Below are 17,107 nucleotides of genomic sequence, written 5' to 3'. Positions count from 1 at the left end.
CCTATACAGAACCCTTTAGCAGATGAGTTTTTTCCTTAAGAGACTGATATCAGGAGCCCAACAAGAACCCTTCTGTCCAACACAATCAAAGTTAAAACTAGACTCAGATAGACAATTCCTGGCTATGGAAGCTCTACTTTTGACAAACAAATCGCCTTTATAGGAATAGCTGTTCAATTTTCCTTTAGTCAATATTCCTCTAGTCACTTGGAGAAAGACTCCCCTTTGTAGCCTCTCTCAATAACAACATTTGCACACCTCATTCTCATATTTATCATGTTTAAGATTGATTGGTTCAACATTGTTTCTTTATACTAGAAATTTAAAACAAGTTGGCAGTTTTAACTATGCACACTTAAGAAGGCAGTCTATGGATGTTGTGGCCAATTTATACACAACCCCATAACATTTCTAAACATTGAGTACATCTCTTATCCACTTATAGCTGGAGTTTATGAAGTGAACATTTTCAAGTTTCGAAATATTTTCAAAGCATTGAGCAAGCATTTTCAAAGTTACAACTCTTTATTTTCCTTCATCCTGCCCCTCTTTTTACTTTTGGAGAGGAAAAAATGGCCTTCTACAGCCTCTTTAAAATAAACCTTTACACACTACGTCCACTCTTTTTAATATTTGCCATGTTTTTTTGGGTTGATCAAGCCCTTACATAAAAATTATTTAAGCAAGCTTGCATTTTGTTTTGGTTTTTTTTTCTTTTGTTTTTTTAGACCCTGAAACATTTCTTAAATACAATTGGAGGCGTCTATCAGAGTTCAGACGGGAAGTAAGCTCTCCTTGGGCTTATTTCTCCCCTGAAGCCTGCAGAGTTGTCTCTTTGGACAGGGGTGCACCCATTTTTGCCCTGGTCAGTCTCCGAAGGGGCACTTGCGCAAGTTCTAGCCCTGGGCAGTCTCCGACGGGGCTGTGGGGTCTCTCGGGGTTCTGGGGACTCCTTGGGAACCTGGGGCACGTCTAAGGAAAGTGGACAGACTCCGATAGGAAAGTGGACCGACTCCGATAGGAAAGTGGGCTTGGGAAGGTTTGCTAAAGGGCTCTCTAAGGGAAAATGGGGTTTGGAAAGTCTCCTTAGGAAAACGTTCTAGGAAAGTGGACACACTCCGAGGAGGACTCCTATTCCCACCCACAATTTAATAGTGCCACAGCAATCTCCCTGCCTCTTGCTCTCTAGACTCAGGTCCTACTGAACGCTTGCCTACGCAATGCCAGATCGGACCTGAGGAATGCAAAGTAGGAAAAGGGAACGGGCGCACTTGCAATCTCTGGTCATGGGTCATACCTAACAAAAGGTCGCCATGGCAGAGGGGCGTCTTCACCCGGGATAGCTAAGCGAGAGAAGGAAGAGTTGCCAAGGCTCGCTATCTGGGCAAAACTCCGACGGACAACAAGCCTTGGGGAGGAAAAGGGCAGCCGCAAAACCTCCAGCCTGGGCAGACTCCGACGGGCTTTGGGCTTTTTGGCTATGAAAAATAGGAAAGAGTTTGATTGCTGTGACAATTCCCACCCCGAAAAGCCAATTTCCCTATTGATACTCACGTCGCAGCGCGCTGCCTTCTTTTCCTGAAGCTTGATCACCTCGCGACAACAGGAGAAGAAAATCTTGGAAAACAACCCCCACGGCCGTCTGGATCCTGTTTGTTTTCCCTGTGTGGTCCCGCTAAGGATCCCAGTTAGGCCAGAACTCCAGGGACAGTCGGGGAAGGGGATCCCCCCTGCAAATGGCTGGGTGCGCTTGGGCTCCCCAACCACGGCGCCCCAAGAGTACGGCTAAACGGAGTCTCCTGCCTGGCTCGCCATATTGTTATGAAAAATGTACCCCAAAATGCGTTGCCTTTTAAGAAGGACAGACGCGGGTCGGAAGCTCCAAAATTTGCACTAAGTTCAGCTCCGCCGGGAAAATGACAGAGACCACACGATGCTGTCAGGAAAAACAAACTGATCCCTTTATTGCAGAATGCAAAGCTACAGCTGTAGGGTCCCTGCCTCTGGAAAGAAGGAAGGAACCCCCGGAAATGGTGAAGTCCCCCTATATACCCTCCTGTTCATGCATGGAAATCTCTGGACTAGGAGGGAGGGGGAGACAAGGGCGACGGGTGGGAGATCGGATTAGCTGGGTGCGGAGATGACTTCTCCTTTCAGATGGAGAGATGTCAATCTCTCTTCTCCTGTCGTTGATGGTGCTCCCTGTTGTTTGGCAGGAAGGGCAATCAGTCGAGATGGGTGCAGAGGTGGGGCAGTTCCTGGCGATTTCCATGGGGTGGAAGTCCGCCCGGCAGGTGTTTTCCTCCAGGCCATGGAAGGGTGGGCTACGTTGAGGATGGCAATTTATTTGAATAAAGTTGTTCCAGCTAATCCCTCTATTGTCCGTGTGTCCTTGAATGGGTATAGGGTGGTAGTAGGGCAAGGTTCAGGTGGGTTGGGATCATACAGGGTTCATACAGAAAATATACCTGGAAAACATACCTAATGCAGGGATTTCTAATTAAAAGGTAGCAGTCCTGACATATACAGTTCTAAGATATAAAACAGCAATTCTAATACAGAGGCAGCGGATAGAGATTTCATGGTAAGAGAACATATAATAGGCTGTATTATTAACTTGAGTAGAAAAGTTTAACTTTGGATTTGGGCGGTTTCCCCCCCCCTTCTTCTGAAAACATTGTTTTGTTCTGGGCGGAGGGGAGGTGGAGAGGGGAAATGTGTGAGTTTATGCTAACTGTTGTGCATATGCAGATCCTTAAGCCTTCCTTCAGGCAGGGTCGCGTCCTAGCTGGAGGGGTGGGGAGACAGGGAAGATGGCATTGAACAGGATTCTGGGTATTGCAGCTGTCACCCCTCTCTGTTCATTAATAATGGTGTCCTGCAACCCCCCCCCCCAATATGATTTTATAACATACCTTTGTAAACTAAGAAAATATTTAATTTGTTTTTTAAAAAACACACACACACAACAACCACCCTGTGAGGTAGTTTAGGCAGAGAAATGAATTTCATTGTTTAAGTGGGGATTTGTACCTGGCTCTTCCCAAACCTAGTCTGACACACTGAGGTAGATTATAACATGGGGGAAAACTAAACCTTATTCTCCCTACAGGCCACACAGGAGCTGGAAACACCCCGCCCCCCGCCAACTAAACCGGAAATCAGCCCAGTGGTTGCGTCTAGGAAGTTACGTCTCTATGCACCCGCCTCTGCGTTCCAGCCCGGGGGGGGGGGTCTGAGAAGCGGCACATGCGCTACGCGGCTCGCCTGTTGTTTCTTTTAAAAAAGGGGGCGGGGCTAGCAGAGCGCCGCCGCGCTTAAGAGAGACATGTTACCTCGCCGCTTCGTTTCCTTCTTCAGCACCGGCGGCGGAGCGCGTGGCTGCGGTCTCCGCAGGGTCCAAAAGCCCGTCCAACACCGGTGGCCGGAGCAAGAGAGGCTGGCGGGGGCAGCAGTGCCCGACCGGCCCAGGCTCCTGACAGGGGAGCGCGGGGGGCAGCCGTCCCCGCCGCCGGGGCGTTTCCTGAGCGGCTCTGCGGGCCCTGTGTCCGTCCGCCCCGGCAGCGCCGACGAGGAACCCCGCGGCTTTCCAGAAGCGCTCCTGGGTTTGTGTCAGAGGAGGCGCTTCCTGCGAGGAGCCGAAGGTTCCCAGAAGCTCACCTGGGACTCTCACCTGAGCGGGGAGCACCCGGGCTTGGGGCCTCTGGGGGTCGAGCTGAGGAAGAACCTCGCCGCCCGGTGGTGGGAGTCCGTGGTCGCGTCCAGGGAGCAAGTGCTGGGGGTGGATGGCCCGCTCTGCCGCTCTCCCCTCGCGGGCCAAGTGCCGCCCGCGGAGGCTCTCCTTGCGCTGCGCCCGCGAGGCGTTCGGGAAATGTTGGAGAATGACCAGTTAAGCAAAGAGCAGGTGCTGGACTCTCTGAGGAAGATGTTGGAGGCGTCTGGGGTGCTGCGGGACAGCCTCCTTCACGGTATGGCTTTATATATATCTCTCTCTCTCTCCAGAATGCCATACCCAAGTTTTATCATGGATGGAGGAGTTGTATTAGGATGGTAGCCCCTTAATACAGGTCCTCTTATAGTAGGTTTGCAGACCGGAGAACGAAAGGTATGGTGAAAAGGCAGCCGTTCGAAATGGTGAAAAGCACATTGAAAAGGTTCCTTTCTTCTCTCATCTGCAGGAGGGGGAAAGTTATCATAAAGAACCACAAAGGGGGAGGAGGGAAGTCCAGGGGAATCTACGGAATTCTCTTTTTATTTTGGTGGTGGTTTTTAAATAAATAAATAAAAAGGTTCCTTTCTAGCTGCAGGGGAAAAAATATGAAACAAACCTGCAGCCCAGATTAAAAGATGTTTAAAAGGCTATAAAAAAATTCAGCCTGTATCTTTGGCCACGGTAATTCCTCCTCCTCTTTTATTTTTTAAAGATGGAAAGGTGAGGTTGAGCAGCATCAGCTCAGCCAAAAACAAGCAAAAAGGAAAGTTGTCATTTTAACAGATGGCAAAGTGTTTTGTGACTATTCTGAAATGCAGGTGTTTATGTTGGCAGTTTTGCTGTGTAGTAGTGCCATCCTCCAAAATTAACAAACCAGGTGCTGTCTTCGATATACAGCCTGGCTGAAAGGAATGCCTACTAGGTCATCTTCAAACCCTTCTTCAACAAACCTGATATTAAAATAGTATAAGGACAAGCAAATGGATATTATTTTATTGACCGTTTGTACTGTTTCGTAACTTGCAGCAACAAACACTGATAACTGATACCAATATAAAACTTTGGTGAATAAAAAACATTTCACCTACGTATTTATTATGCAGACACCTTGTTTTAGAGTTAGCATCTTGAAGTGTTATATGAAACATCTATTGTGCTGTATTTCATAGCAGAAAATGCAGGCATTTAGACAGGTGGTTGATTTATGAATTCAGCATTGGCTGCTTCTGAAGTTGCAATGCCCAAAGACTTGCTCACATTTGGGTATTAGGTTGGCTGTGTTGAATTAGTTACGATGAATTCTGCCAAACTTGCAGCTGTAACTCCAAAGCTGTGTGACAGCAGATACATATTTTTGTCAAAAGTGCCTTTCCACCACCCCACACAATTTGAAGTTTAGTACATATTTTTGTCAAAAGTGCCTTTCCACCACCCCACACAATTTGAAGTTTAGTGCTGCAGTTGATGGGATATGCAACTCCGCAAGTACAGCTAAGGTTCTGCTACCCATCTGGAAAATATAGCTAAGGTTTTTGTATCTCTGAATGTGTGCATGCTGGAATGTGTGGCTATTCTATCACACATTTATATTATGGTATTGGAACTTTCAGTTGAAAGAAGATACATTTTTTAACTGTTCTCTGAAAATACAGGCACAAAACATATTTAAACTCTGAAGTAACCCAGGCAGTATACAGTTGTATATAACAAACCAGTTGTAAGTTTGTGTGAAAAGGTAAAGTGTATAGTTATGACACTACTCTGTGTAGTTCCTAAATTTTGTCCTGGGCTGTCTATGTCCCAGATTATTTTCCATTATAAAACAGATAAACATATAGGAACTGTTAACACTTCTATGAATGCTGAAGCCTATTTATTTATTTATTGATAGGTGCCTTACAGCAATACATTGAGTGCCTGGAACTGGTCAACAAGAGATTGCCTTTTGGGGTTGCTCAGATAGGAGTATGTTTCCATCCAGTAAGAAATAATGAAAACGAGAATTACATGAGGTACTGTAATTTATGTTCCTAAATAAGCTTTGGTAGAATATTTGGCCGCAGGTGCTTATCTCTATTTCTGTTCTACGTTTGTTCTATTTCTGGAAGAAAAATAATCTCTTCTATTTATTTGTGTTTTAAAGTGTTAATTTGATGACCTCCTGCTGTTGTTTAAAGAACAGGTGAAAGCACAATGACTTCCCTAGTGTGGTACAGCTCTGCTAGAACTGCTGGACAGTGGCTGGACTACTGGTTACGTCAGCGTCTCCAGTGGTGGAGAAAGGTATTCAGTATAGTACTTGCATTATAAGCTTTTAAGGTACAAAGAGAGTGAATTGTCTGCCATTGTTTTTATATGCCCTAAGGAGGCTGCTGAAGGTTAAAAGGCTGTAGGTCATTGCCCTCAATATTAGAATAATGATGAACAAACCCACTTTTAGCACTCAAGCAAACATTTGCTTAATTTAAAATATATGAAGCCAACAAGATCCTTAATTAGACTTGCAAGCAATTCTGCCTCCCGCAGTCACTAAAAATTAGATCCAACTATATGCAAGCATGTGACTTACTAAAAATTCTTCTGGACTGGCAACTAACGTAGAATTATTTGCAAGCTTTCCAAACGAAAAGTAAAGTCCAGTGAAAGGAAAGTAAGGCATTTTGCTGCTGCTTGGTGTTTTATACTTCAGCTTGCTACATTATCTTTCACAGTCTGTGTATGGTTTCTTCCCACTAATGCTAGGGTAGTATTCTTGTCACCTCTGACCTCCGTCTGACATTGTGAAGTGTAGGCATTAGTCTCCTGTGCTTTGAATTATCAGCCAAGTTCTCACCCTCACACATGCCATCTCCCCATGAAATTACAGCTGAAATTTCCCCATGTGTCTTTTACTCCACACCCTTTCTGCACTGATATACACTCCATCTATGGCAGAGCATGCCTAAATTCCTTGCATTGGAGTAGGTTGTGAAACTTCTGACTGCACTGGGCCAAAGAAGCAGTTTTTGCCAGGATTTAGGCAGGGAAGGAAGGGGCTAATCTTCTCCCTTCCTCCCTGCTACAGTTCTAATACAGTAATTCCCCCCAGGGCAGGGGTCATCAGACTGTTTAGGACTTGAGAGCACTTTTGCAAACTGGAGAAATTGTGGTGGGCAACACCTATCCTATTGGCTGTAATGGAATGCTTATTTCATGCATAATTTCAGCAAAGATAGGAACGCTGTATGTGCCCAGGAAGGAACGGTGTGGGTGCACTCGTGGGTGTCACGTTGGTGACCCCAACATAGTGGCTATTGGTTGTTGCACATTAAATGTGTGTCTCATTTGTCCTTGAGCCACAGCCAATATACAGACATGCCACTTTCTGTCAGAGTGAAAAGACAGCTAACTAGAGAATACGGTAAGATTAAACATTAATGCATATGCTTCTATTTAGACCAGGATAAAACACAGTGTAGTTGGCATAAATGTCATCTGTACATTCACAGATCCTTCTGTTACTTTTCTGTAGTTTGCAATAAGCCCGTCTAGCTTCACCAGTAGTGATCATCATGATGAAGAAGGAAGAAGAAGAAGCCATCTCTATTATAACTTTCCTTGGGGGAAGGAAGTCATAGAAACTCTGAGCAATCTAGGGGATAATGAACTGCTACAAATGTATGCAGGAAAAGAATCCAGTTTGCATGTAAGTTTTATTAAATACTTTATTTTAAGAGCATTTCTAGGCAGCTTTTCAGCCCCAAACAAGGGCTCCCAAAGTGGTTTACAACATGCACTGCTTAACTAATATACATTCAAGTGAAGCAGATGGGACAAAAACTTTGCCCGGAGGACAGTTTCAAGACTATAAATGAGCAACAAGACTCGAAGTAGAAGCAATCCCCCAATCATAGTGCATTCAAAGTCACTAAGTGCAGAATTGTCATGAAGGTGGCATGCAGGAGGGCAGCAGGTGCTGAGTGGCTTGTTTCTTTCTTTGGAAATGAATAAATGAAATATGTAGGCACCTTTTCTCTGCTCATCACACATTCCAGCTCTTTTAGAAACACTTTTTAACCTATCTTTCCCGTTCTCCCCCACCATCACCGTGAACTCTTTTTTTTATTGAGTCAGCATGTCAAATGAATGGGATTTAATCTGCTTCTTTACATCTTTATTGTAGAATGCATTTCCGGGTTTTAAAGATTGCCAAATGCACATTTTTGTTTTTTCTCCTTCAGGGTCGAGATGGGAGGAAGAATGTTGTTCCTCATATCCTATCTGTGAGCGGCAATCTGGACTGTGGAGTGTTAGCATATCTCTGTGATGGTATGCAGTTGGCTGAAAATGCTTCAACAAGGAAGAAAGCTCTGCAGAGAAAGGTGATCTTCCTCTTAACGCATATGCACGCCAGCTAGGAGGTTGAAAAATTAATATACACTGTGGCAGCCTATAACTAAAACACTTGAGTCACTCCTACACAGATGAAAACTAATGGGCATTATTCTTGTGTTGGATTGTGACCTAGCATATTGCATTATGTGATTAGGGTACTGAATTTTCTATAAAAGGTGATATTCCCCATATTCACTCACAATTATAAAGCATATTCCAGTGCCAAGTGAATGAACAGCAGCAAGCCCCCGGCTCAAATGCTACTGAGTTCAGAAAGTTTGTTTTTTGCCTTTGATTAAGTGCAGCTTGATGTGTTACCTGTAGCCAGAAATGTAGTTGAGCTCAACTAAGGTTAGTTTAAGCAAGCCTACTTCAATTGTTAGAAGTTGTAACCATTGTTAGAAGTTGTAACCAGCCATCGCTAATGTTAACCAGTTTATCAGTTCCGACAACACAACGAACTGATCAAGCAAAATGGGAGTTAAGCTGCCAAGCTCCTCATTCTTGCCATACAAGGGCAGGGGAAACATCCTGAGAATGTAAACATTGCCATTCTCTTTCTTAGGCTTAATTGGCAACATTAATTCCCTGGCTTGGGCTCCATTTCCCACGAGTTCAAAAATAAAAATGAACATTACATACTGCCAGTGATTTGTATAGTCCTGGGAATGTTTCATGGATGTGTATCTCTTTTACTGTTTTGTATTTCAGGTACTTAAACTTCACCCATGTTTGACGCCAATCAAAGTAGCTTTGGATGTGGGAAGAGGCCCTACAATAGAGCTGAGGCAGGTAAGCTATGAAAGTAGGTGTGCTTATTTTATTTTAATGCAGGAGTTTTAATGTAGATAAGCACAGCTTCAGTTCATTTGGCTCAAATGCTGCATCCAATCTTTTTGTCCTAGCTGCTATGAAAGGCACTGGCCTGGTTTGGCCAACCAATGGATTACTTAAGTAGGATTGCACAAATGTGCAGGTTCTCAGACTCACTTGCTTAGGCACGTATAAATCTTGTCCCTAGTTATTACTTTCTTGCAGGAGTTGTACTGGAGAGAAACTTCTCAAACTGATGATCCTAGGGATTAGCATTAATTGCTTAGGAAGCAAAGTAACTATATACAAAATAAAGAGGAACAATATTTTCACCGATTCCTAAGTTAATTTCTGTTGCCAAAAACAAGGAAATGTCAAATATATTTGAGGTAAATGAACCAAGGTTAAATTGTTGGCATTAGGTGATTTCTTTTTTGGTTCTTTCTCCTCCTAAATGTATCTTGAATGTTTTTACATCATTAATGCTGTCAATTTATTATAATTAAAAAGGTATGTTTGTTTTCCAGTTTAACATTCCAATCTCTGACAGTGTTTCCTTCTCGTAGGTGTGCAAGGGATTGTTCAATGAATTATTAGAAAATGGTATTTCTGTTTGGCCTGGATATCTTGAAACCGTGCAGTCGTCACTGGAGCAGCTTTTTGCAAAGTAAGAAACATGGAATCTTAGAGCTGTAGAGCTAGAAGAGACCACAAAGGCCATCCATTCCAACCCCCTGCAATGCAGGAATATTTTGCCCAACGTGGGGGTAAAGCTGTGATATAAAATCCAGGCACTGGTCTAGAGACCACATAGCCTCTCCTGATTCAGATGTTATGGAGAAATAGTGCTGATCGCTCCCTCCCCCAAAACTTTTAATGACCACTTCCAGCAGCTTCTTATAGCTATTAAGTAGCATTAGCGATAAGAGAGTACTCTGCAGCACTCCATAATGTAACCACTAGGCAGCCAAAAAGCACTCTTCCAATGCTGCTCTCTGGACTCTGCCCAGAGGTAGGACCAGAACAACAGTAACACAGCACCTCCAATTCCCATTTCCCAGAGCCAGTACAGGAGGATACCATGGCCAATAGTTTCAAAAGCTGAAGAGAGATTAAAAAGCAGGAGCAAGGTCCCGCTCCCACTGTCCCAGTCTTTGCAGAGGTTAGGGTTGCCATACGTCCGGAATTTCCCGGACATAATGGTATTCTGCCCTTGTAAACAGTGCCTGGACAGAAATCGCTGAAAGTATAGATTTTGACAAATTCCATTAAGATTAGCTCAAAAACTCATTTTTATTTTTAGCCAAACGAGGCCAACAACCTTTGTGTCCGGATTTTCACTTTTTGAAACATGGCAACCCTAGTGGAGGTCTTCCGACAAGTGTGACCAAGGTTGACTCACTGCCATATTTTAATAATAATTTGTTACAATATACTCAGTACATTGCCTTGCTTGCCTTTTAAAAAAAACCCTGAACTGCTTTTGAGAAATTCTTTTTTATTATTATTATCTTAGCATTGCAAATACTTTTGCAGTGGATCATCACACTTCCACAGCCCTTCTCCCACCAACATGCTGTAGCCCTAAACTGTTTTGTGGCTTCTACACTGTTTCACAAATTGGTATAGAATTCTATTGCTGTTGTCAGTTTGGGGAAACAAGATATGGGAATACCAAGGCTGTTTATGCTCTCTGTTGTACCGTATCCTTAAAAGTCCAGGGATAGCAGGGTGGCGGCCTGTGGGAGATGCACAGGATAGTAAATAGTGGCTGGGAAAGAAGGGGCCCTGTGCAGTTTGCCCCTCATCATCTTGTCTTAGAGACAGTGGGCAAATTGCACCTCTACATTACCTTCACCTGCTGCAGGACTGAGTGACTCACTTGGAATGAAATTGGTCTTGGGTTAACAATGGCAACATTGAACCCTGAAAATCTTTTCAACAGGTCAGTTAGTAAACAAACCCTTCCCCCCAAGGAGAAGTGAATGCCTTATAGCAGGCATCCCCAAACTTCGGCCCTCCAGATGTTTTGGACTACAATTCCCATCATCTCTGACCACTGGTCCTGTTAGCTAGGGATCATGGGAGTTGTAGCCCAAAACATCTGGAGGACCGCAGTTTGGGCATGCCTGCTTTATAGCAATATTTCTGTAAGTTATTTTTGGAAACCGCAAACTCTTGGAAAGTGCTGGTTTTTAAAGTACAGAACGCCTAGCGGATTATTTCAGTGTGCTTCCCCTAATACAATTTGTCATACTGCTACTGAATACAACAAGAGCACCAGTTCCACAGGCTTGTTTTTTTGTTTGCAGGTATGATGAAATGAGTATCCTCTTCACAATCCTTGTCAGTGATACCACACTAGAGAATGGTGTGGTCCAGCTAAGGAACAGAGATACCACAATGAAGGAAATGATGCACATATCCCGATTAAAGGACTTCTTAACCAAGTACATTTCAGCAGCTAAAAACATCTGAGCTTACAATAAAGACAAATTCTCTCCTTCCTGGCTGAATGGATCTTTTCCCTGGTTGTAGCTAACAAAAGTCAGGAAAATGGACTTCTTTTTCTGATACATTGTTCTGTTCGCTAGGGGGCTCTTTCATCATGTGATAAGATGAGGCAAAACCATGCAAATGGAAAGCCGCAGCTTTCAGTTCATAGTAACATTGCAGAACATTATCTAAAGTAAGAAGCAGAGGACAAGCAAAGATATGATCCTTTGATAACTAGCAGTTTGGAGCCTTCCAGACCCCAGGAGATCTTAATTTTATCACAACATAGCAACATCTTCATCTGAAAGTAATTGGTGTACTGTTGATCAATAATTTTGTCTTTTTCTATAGTAGAAATAGGCATGGATGACTTTTGTGCAGTGGAACAACTGTCATCTGAACATGGACCCATCCTAGTTAGCCAAATTCTGCTTCCATTTCCAACATAAGCTAACGTATATTCCAGTTTATGGGAATGCCATTTATATATGCTTTAAGTGTCTCAGGTTCATATGCAAAATCATTCCCTATTGTAATTTAATTTGGGGGGTGGGGTGGAGAGGAAGACTTTGAACAAATGAAGTGAGGTTGTTGTTTTCCACTTCCTTGATTGCTGCTGTGTCAGTTTGAATAAATGCTGAACATCAGGTTGGAGACATGTAGCAGGTGCAAGCAGGTAATATTGAACTTTTCAAAAGGTAAAGGAAAGGTTCTAGATCTGCTGTGTCATTTTGGCTGCAGTATCTTGAGACAACTTGTATCAGACTAGAGTCCTGTAAAGACAAACAAACAGGGACATGGGCTTTGTTGATGAATATTCTAAAGCTACTCGGAAACAGTCAGAGTTAGATGAACAATTGACAGCTTCCTGCTGGTTGGGTAATCTAATCAATATGTGAAAAACAATTCTTATGAGATTAGGTGGAATGGCGGGGGGGGGGGTAAGGCAGTGACTTCAAAAAAAATATTGTGTGCAATATATATTATATGAAAGGATTATTGAAAAATGAAGGTTTGGCTGCTGTTTCTACACTCATAGTAGTATGTCTTTTGGTTTGTGGTTCCTTCTTACACCCCATATTTTTTCCTCAAGGCGTTGCAAATCACTAGAAACTATTTTTGGATATAATGCTCGAGCTTCAGTTTTATAAGCTTCCTCCTCCCGTTGCATGTTCTGAATCCCTCTCTTTTGCATCCAAATTATGGTTTGTGCATGTCCTCCAAACCACATTTGTAAATCATAGCTTGGTTCTGGTGGTCTGTAATATAGAAGGAAGTAGTAGAGTGTTTGGGGGGACGGCGACAAAATGAGACCCAAGTCTTGCTTTTGTCTGAACCAAGCTTTGGAAATTACAGTGGCTGAAAATTGGCTATCAAGCATTTAAGAGAAAAAAGGGTACTATCTTCAACACATCACAAATAGTAAGTAAATTAAAGATTTGGGCCTACCCTCTGCAGGCAGAGACATGATCAAAATGGACATAATAAGAGAATCTGAAAAAACCCGGTTGCTTGTGAATAATGAGGAAGGAAATGTACCTTTTTATCTTCGGATGACAACTTCTGCATAGTGCACAGTACTATCCCCACCAAGGATCACTAGAATAAATAAGAAATGAACTTAACTTTAAAAAAGGCTGTGTACACACTATATATTTGAAGCACAATAATTACATCAAGTAATTCTGAGCACTGTAGTTTACCTCCCAGAGTTTCCATTCCCAGCAACCCTTAACAAATTGCAGTGCCCAGAACTGTTTGAGGGAGCAAAAGTGCTTTGAATATGCTTTAAAGGCATAATGTGTACATAACCTTAGTCATATCAATTTCCATGTTGGTATATCTTGCCATTCCATAACTTATTACAGGTAGCGTCATATTCATGTGGTAATCCAGGGAAGGAGCATAGTTACAGGTTTCAGTGGGGCACTTTCCGTGTCTTCCCATCTAAACTTGCAAAATGTAGGGTGCAATCCAATAGTACTTGCCATGCGCATTCTCCACTAATTTTGGTGTCAGCTGTGGATAGCAACTTGTATCTTCAAGTGTTTGCATTTTTAAAAGACATTTTTGCTATAATATCAGCTGTAAAGTTATTTGTAATATGTGTCTAAAATACATTTTTATGTGAATTTTCTCCTACCTATTTGCAGGGGCAGTGCCTATTTATAAATGCTCAATTTCTTTTATGTGAAATGTTGCTTTTTTAGTAGGTCCAGAATTCCTTAGGAACTCGTAAACAGAATGCTGCATCTTGTGAGATACCAGTTTGCAGCAGTCATTAACAATCTTAACAATATAACGGCTGTGTTAGTATAAAGTAAAGCTCTCCACAAACAAACATGAAGTGCAAGAATATGAATGTTCCTCAATGTCACAGTAGCCCAGCCTGTTTGTAGAACTCACCGTAAAGTAGCAAAGGATGCATTGAGTAAAAATTTGGAGTACTGTACCATGTTAATTAAAAAATATCTCAGTTCAATTCTTTCTCTCCTAGGAAGTAAATCCCACTGAGTTAAATAGGACATTCACAACATGAGACTGCAGCCTTAGACTGCTTATTTAGGACAGGGATGGGGAACCTGTGGCTCTCCAGATGTTGGACTACAAATCTCATTAGCCACAGCCAGCATTGCCAGTGGTCAGGGGTGGTGGTAGTTAGTCCATCAACATCTGGAGGGCATAGGTTCCCCATTACTGCTTTGAGGTAAGGTATTTTGGGGTAATTCCAAAAAATCATATATATATATATATATATATATTGTGGGCTCACTAACGGTTGTAATGAGTCATAAAACTGGTTTCCAAACTGAAATGAAGCTTAATAAATATTTTCAGTACCACTAATATTGCACGGTGGGGGCTATTACTGTGTTTCAATATATCATCATTTCTTAAAGGTTCTAAACAAAACTAAATGTTTTGTCCTTTTAATATTTTTTTTTTGAAATGAAAGTTCATGGAGTTTTGGAAATTTTCTCATATTGGTTGAGTTTGGACATTATTTTTAACCATAATGCGCATGAGCTGCATGCTGGTAGTCCTGTTTCATTTCTTTCTTTGTTTAGTATAACTCTCTAGTACACATACCCTAATACGGTATATAGTTTGCTTTTAGTAGGATTGTCCAACTCAGGAGGGCAAACCTGTATTCAACCTAGCATTGTTTTATTTAGGGAATTCAAGATAGACTTTACCATTTCTGTTGTCTTCCTTCTTGGTGTTAAGTTTCACATTGCAATACTCATTTTCTTCATATACTGAATAGAATGCAAGAAAGAATAAGTGAAAAGATGAGTTAACTGGCATTTCTGGCCTGCAAAAACAGATCAATCTTTTATATTTTATGCCTCAAATCAGAAATTATATTCTTCATCCTAAAATCCATGGTCTTGAAAGGTCAGGAATGTGATGTCTGAAATGAGACTATTTAACAAAACTGAATCTCTGTTAAGATGCAGGGAAATACTAAATACAATTCTCAATTGTATGGTTCCCAGGTTGAGTTTTTAATGATTGATAGGAATGAAACTGGGCATATTTTGTAGCTTCTGGAAGTGCTAAAATTGCTTTTCTATATATCCCTTTTCAGGAAAGAGTTATTAGAGTTTGGGTTTGTCCGTTCTTTGCATTTGCTCCTTCAAATGAAAGAGTTCCTTATTCTTGGCCCTTTTCATAAATATGTTCCATGTAGATGAGAAAAGGTACCTGTAGTTGCCGTGAATGCCCCTCATAAAATAACCACCTTGAGGCTTTGGAACACAGGGAGGTACAAATTTACATACTGTAAATCTCCAGGCTCTCCTGTTATTGAGCCTTATGATTTTAGCACTAGGCCTATTGCAACTCTTTTCAGCCCTGTTTTCTATTCTCTTCTCAGCCAGCTTTCAAAGCTCTTTGCACAAGCTCCTGGTAGTCAACTGGCTATATGGTTTGGCCCATTGGCACATGTCATTCTACACACTACAGGGTCTCAATGCAGTATATATCATGTACTGCTTCCGTATGAGCTATAATCTCCTTTATTACATGTGCCTAAAAGATTTGTTGTGTGTGTTTCCACCCCCCTACCCCTTGTGGCAATGTTACAACAAAGGATTGGTAAAATATTCATTCCCCTTGCCATATAGAGCCAGAATTCCTTGAACCAAATCTTGTTTCTTTCAATACGATACTTTGTCTTGCTTTCCACAGTGGCTGGGTCAACCCAGTCAGATGTGTGGGGGTATAAATAGTAAAATTATCATTACGGAATGGGATGTCCCTATTTTCATCGGGGAAATGTTGGGAGGGTATGGAATTGTTTGGTCTTTACCAGTATCATAAACGTCACCGTTGTCACTGCTTGGGTGACGGGCTGAAACGACAACAGTTGGTTTGCTGCCTGTACTCTGTTTTCCTGTGAAATAAAAGCAAAATACAGTGATAGGGTTAAAATGTGTTTCTGATAAGCAAGGCCTTGCTTTCCCCTATGAAGCATCCTCTTCTCTTGGCTCTAGGTCAGGGGTGATGAACTTGGGTCAAATGTAATGCAGTTGGGGGAGCCCAGAGAGACATGGACAAAATAATGTGCATGGTCTGAAACGGACTGAGCAATTGAAGGATGAAGTGGGGGAAAGCCCTATGAAGCTTGCATGTTCTTGCCACGGTTGTCCCTCCCCTAGTTCAAGGAGGGACTGATGGGTGGTAGAAAGGGAGATGCAGAGAGAGGGAAAGGGGGTGGCAGTAAGAAATAATAGCCCAATCTCCACAGGCCCTGCCCACCACCAGCATGCCACCCTGACAGGTTTCCCTCAAGGGATGAGGCCTACAACAAAAGGTTCCCTGCCCTTGCTCTAAATACAGGAACCATTTCAGAGAGATTAGGCTGGCCTCAACCAAGGCCAGGGCCTTTTTGGCCTTAGCCCCGGCCTGGTGGAACGTTCTGCCACAAGAGATCAGGGCCCTGTGGGATTTGACATCTTTCTGCAGGGCCTGCAAGACAGGAGTTGTTCTGCCATGCCTTTGGTCAGGGTTCAGCCTGACTCCCCTTTTCTTTTTGTATAAGAACTAATATGAAAGAGGCCTCCCAGCATTCTCACAGGCCCATCCATATAAGATCAGCCTAAACAGTTGGGCCGATGAGCGCTTACTGTTCCCTACCCTAACCCTCCGGAAAGCCATCTAATTAGACTTTAATTTGATTTGACCTGTTTTTAGGAGGTAATTTAATTATTGTTTGATTTTATACTAATGTTGAAATGTAAGGTGCTGTTAAGCAAGTTCCAGGACTTCAGAGATTGACCAGAAATGAAAGCCAGGCAGCGATATTCTTTTAACAAGAAAGTTTATATAGATTCAAGTTGTTTTGTACAAAGCAAGTTGGATGCATTTAGAAATGGAAAAAATGCATGCTGTGACCAAAAATTGATCCATCTTTTATACTCTTAGCACAAGCAAGGCCCAACCCCTCTTCCAACCCAGTAACCTCCCCCCAACCAATGGCTAGCAAGTTCTTATACTTCCTGATGCATATTCATTAAAGCTCAACCAATGAAAATTGGTGGTTGCCTTGTTTGGTTCCAAGCTGCCCTATCCACTAGATGGTGCTGCAGGCTTATTATTGAGAGAAACTTCCTGACACTTAACTAATTCCGATAACCACGGCCCCCTTCTTAGAAATGTACGCAAGAGAGTTAGTGGTCTTGACAGCTCATAACAGTGTGTCGCACC

General features: G+C 42.5%; 2 protein-coding genes across 4 annotated transcripts in view; one reads left to right on the top strand and one right to left on the bottom strand.

Annotated features, from left to right (window-relative positions):
• Positions 1 to 3,218: 3,218 nt before the first annotated feature.
• POLG2 (DNA polymerase gamma 2, accessory subunit) lies at positions 3,219 to 13,537 on the top strand. 2 transcript variants are annotated; one of them, XM_035098451.3, is made up of 8 exons: positions 3,219 to 3,968; positions 5,604 to 5,724; positions 5,890 to 5,995; positions 7,224 to 7,397; positions 7,933 to 8,073; positions 8,798 to 8,878; positions 9,466 to 9,566; positions 11,212 to 13,537. In XM_035098451.3, exons 1-8 carry the CDS (start codon positions 3,329 to 3,331, stop codon positions 11,375 to 11,377), a joined length of 1,530 nt encoding a protein of 509 aa, XP_034954342.2. In that variant the 5' UTR covers positions 3,219 to 3,328; the 3' UTR covers positions 11,378 to 13,537. The 2 variants fall into 2 exon arrangements, with proteins under 2 accessions (XP_034954342.2, XP_060127965.1); XM_060271982.2 differs by lacking the exon at positions 7,224 to 7,397 and having other exon boundaries at positions 3,229 to 3,968; positions 11,212 to 11,406.
• Positions 10,381 to 17,107, bottom strand: part of MILR1 (mast cell immunoglobulin like receptor 1) — a 23,575-nt gene continuing 16,848 nt past the window's right edge. Inside the window, exons 6-9 of one of the 2 annotated variants that reach the window (XM_035103976.3) lie at positions 15,711 to 15,794; positions 14,593 to 14,655; positions 12,935 to 12,994; positions 10,381 to 12,168 (exon numbers count right to left, since the gene is read on the bottom strand). In XM_035103976.3, coding sequence (XP_034959867.1) covers positions 12,939 to 12,994; positions 14,593 to 14,655; positions 15,711 to 15,794 — 203 coding nt within the window. In that variant the 3' untranslated portion in view covers positions 10,381 to 12,168; positions 12,935 to 12,938. Of the gene's footprint in view, positions 12,169 to 12,565; positions 12,655 to 12,934; positions 12,995 to 14,592; positions 14,656 to 15,710; positions 15,795 to 17,107 lie in introns of those variants that run through there. The other variant, XM_088662967.1, reaches the window with a different exon arrangement.

Source organism: Zootoca vivipara, chromosome 2 (assembly GCF_965207765.1).
Source record: "Zootoca vivipara chromosome 2, rZooViv2.hap1.1, whole genome shotgun sequence".
In the NCBI taxonomy this organism is placed as follows: Eukaryota; Metazoa; Chordata; class Lepidosauria; order Squamata; family Lacertidae; genus Zootoca; species Zootoca vivipara.
Note: the sequence above shows the minus strand (reverse complement) of the source record. Positions and strands in the feature narration are given on the sequence as shown.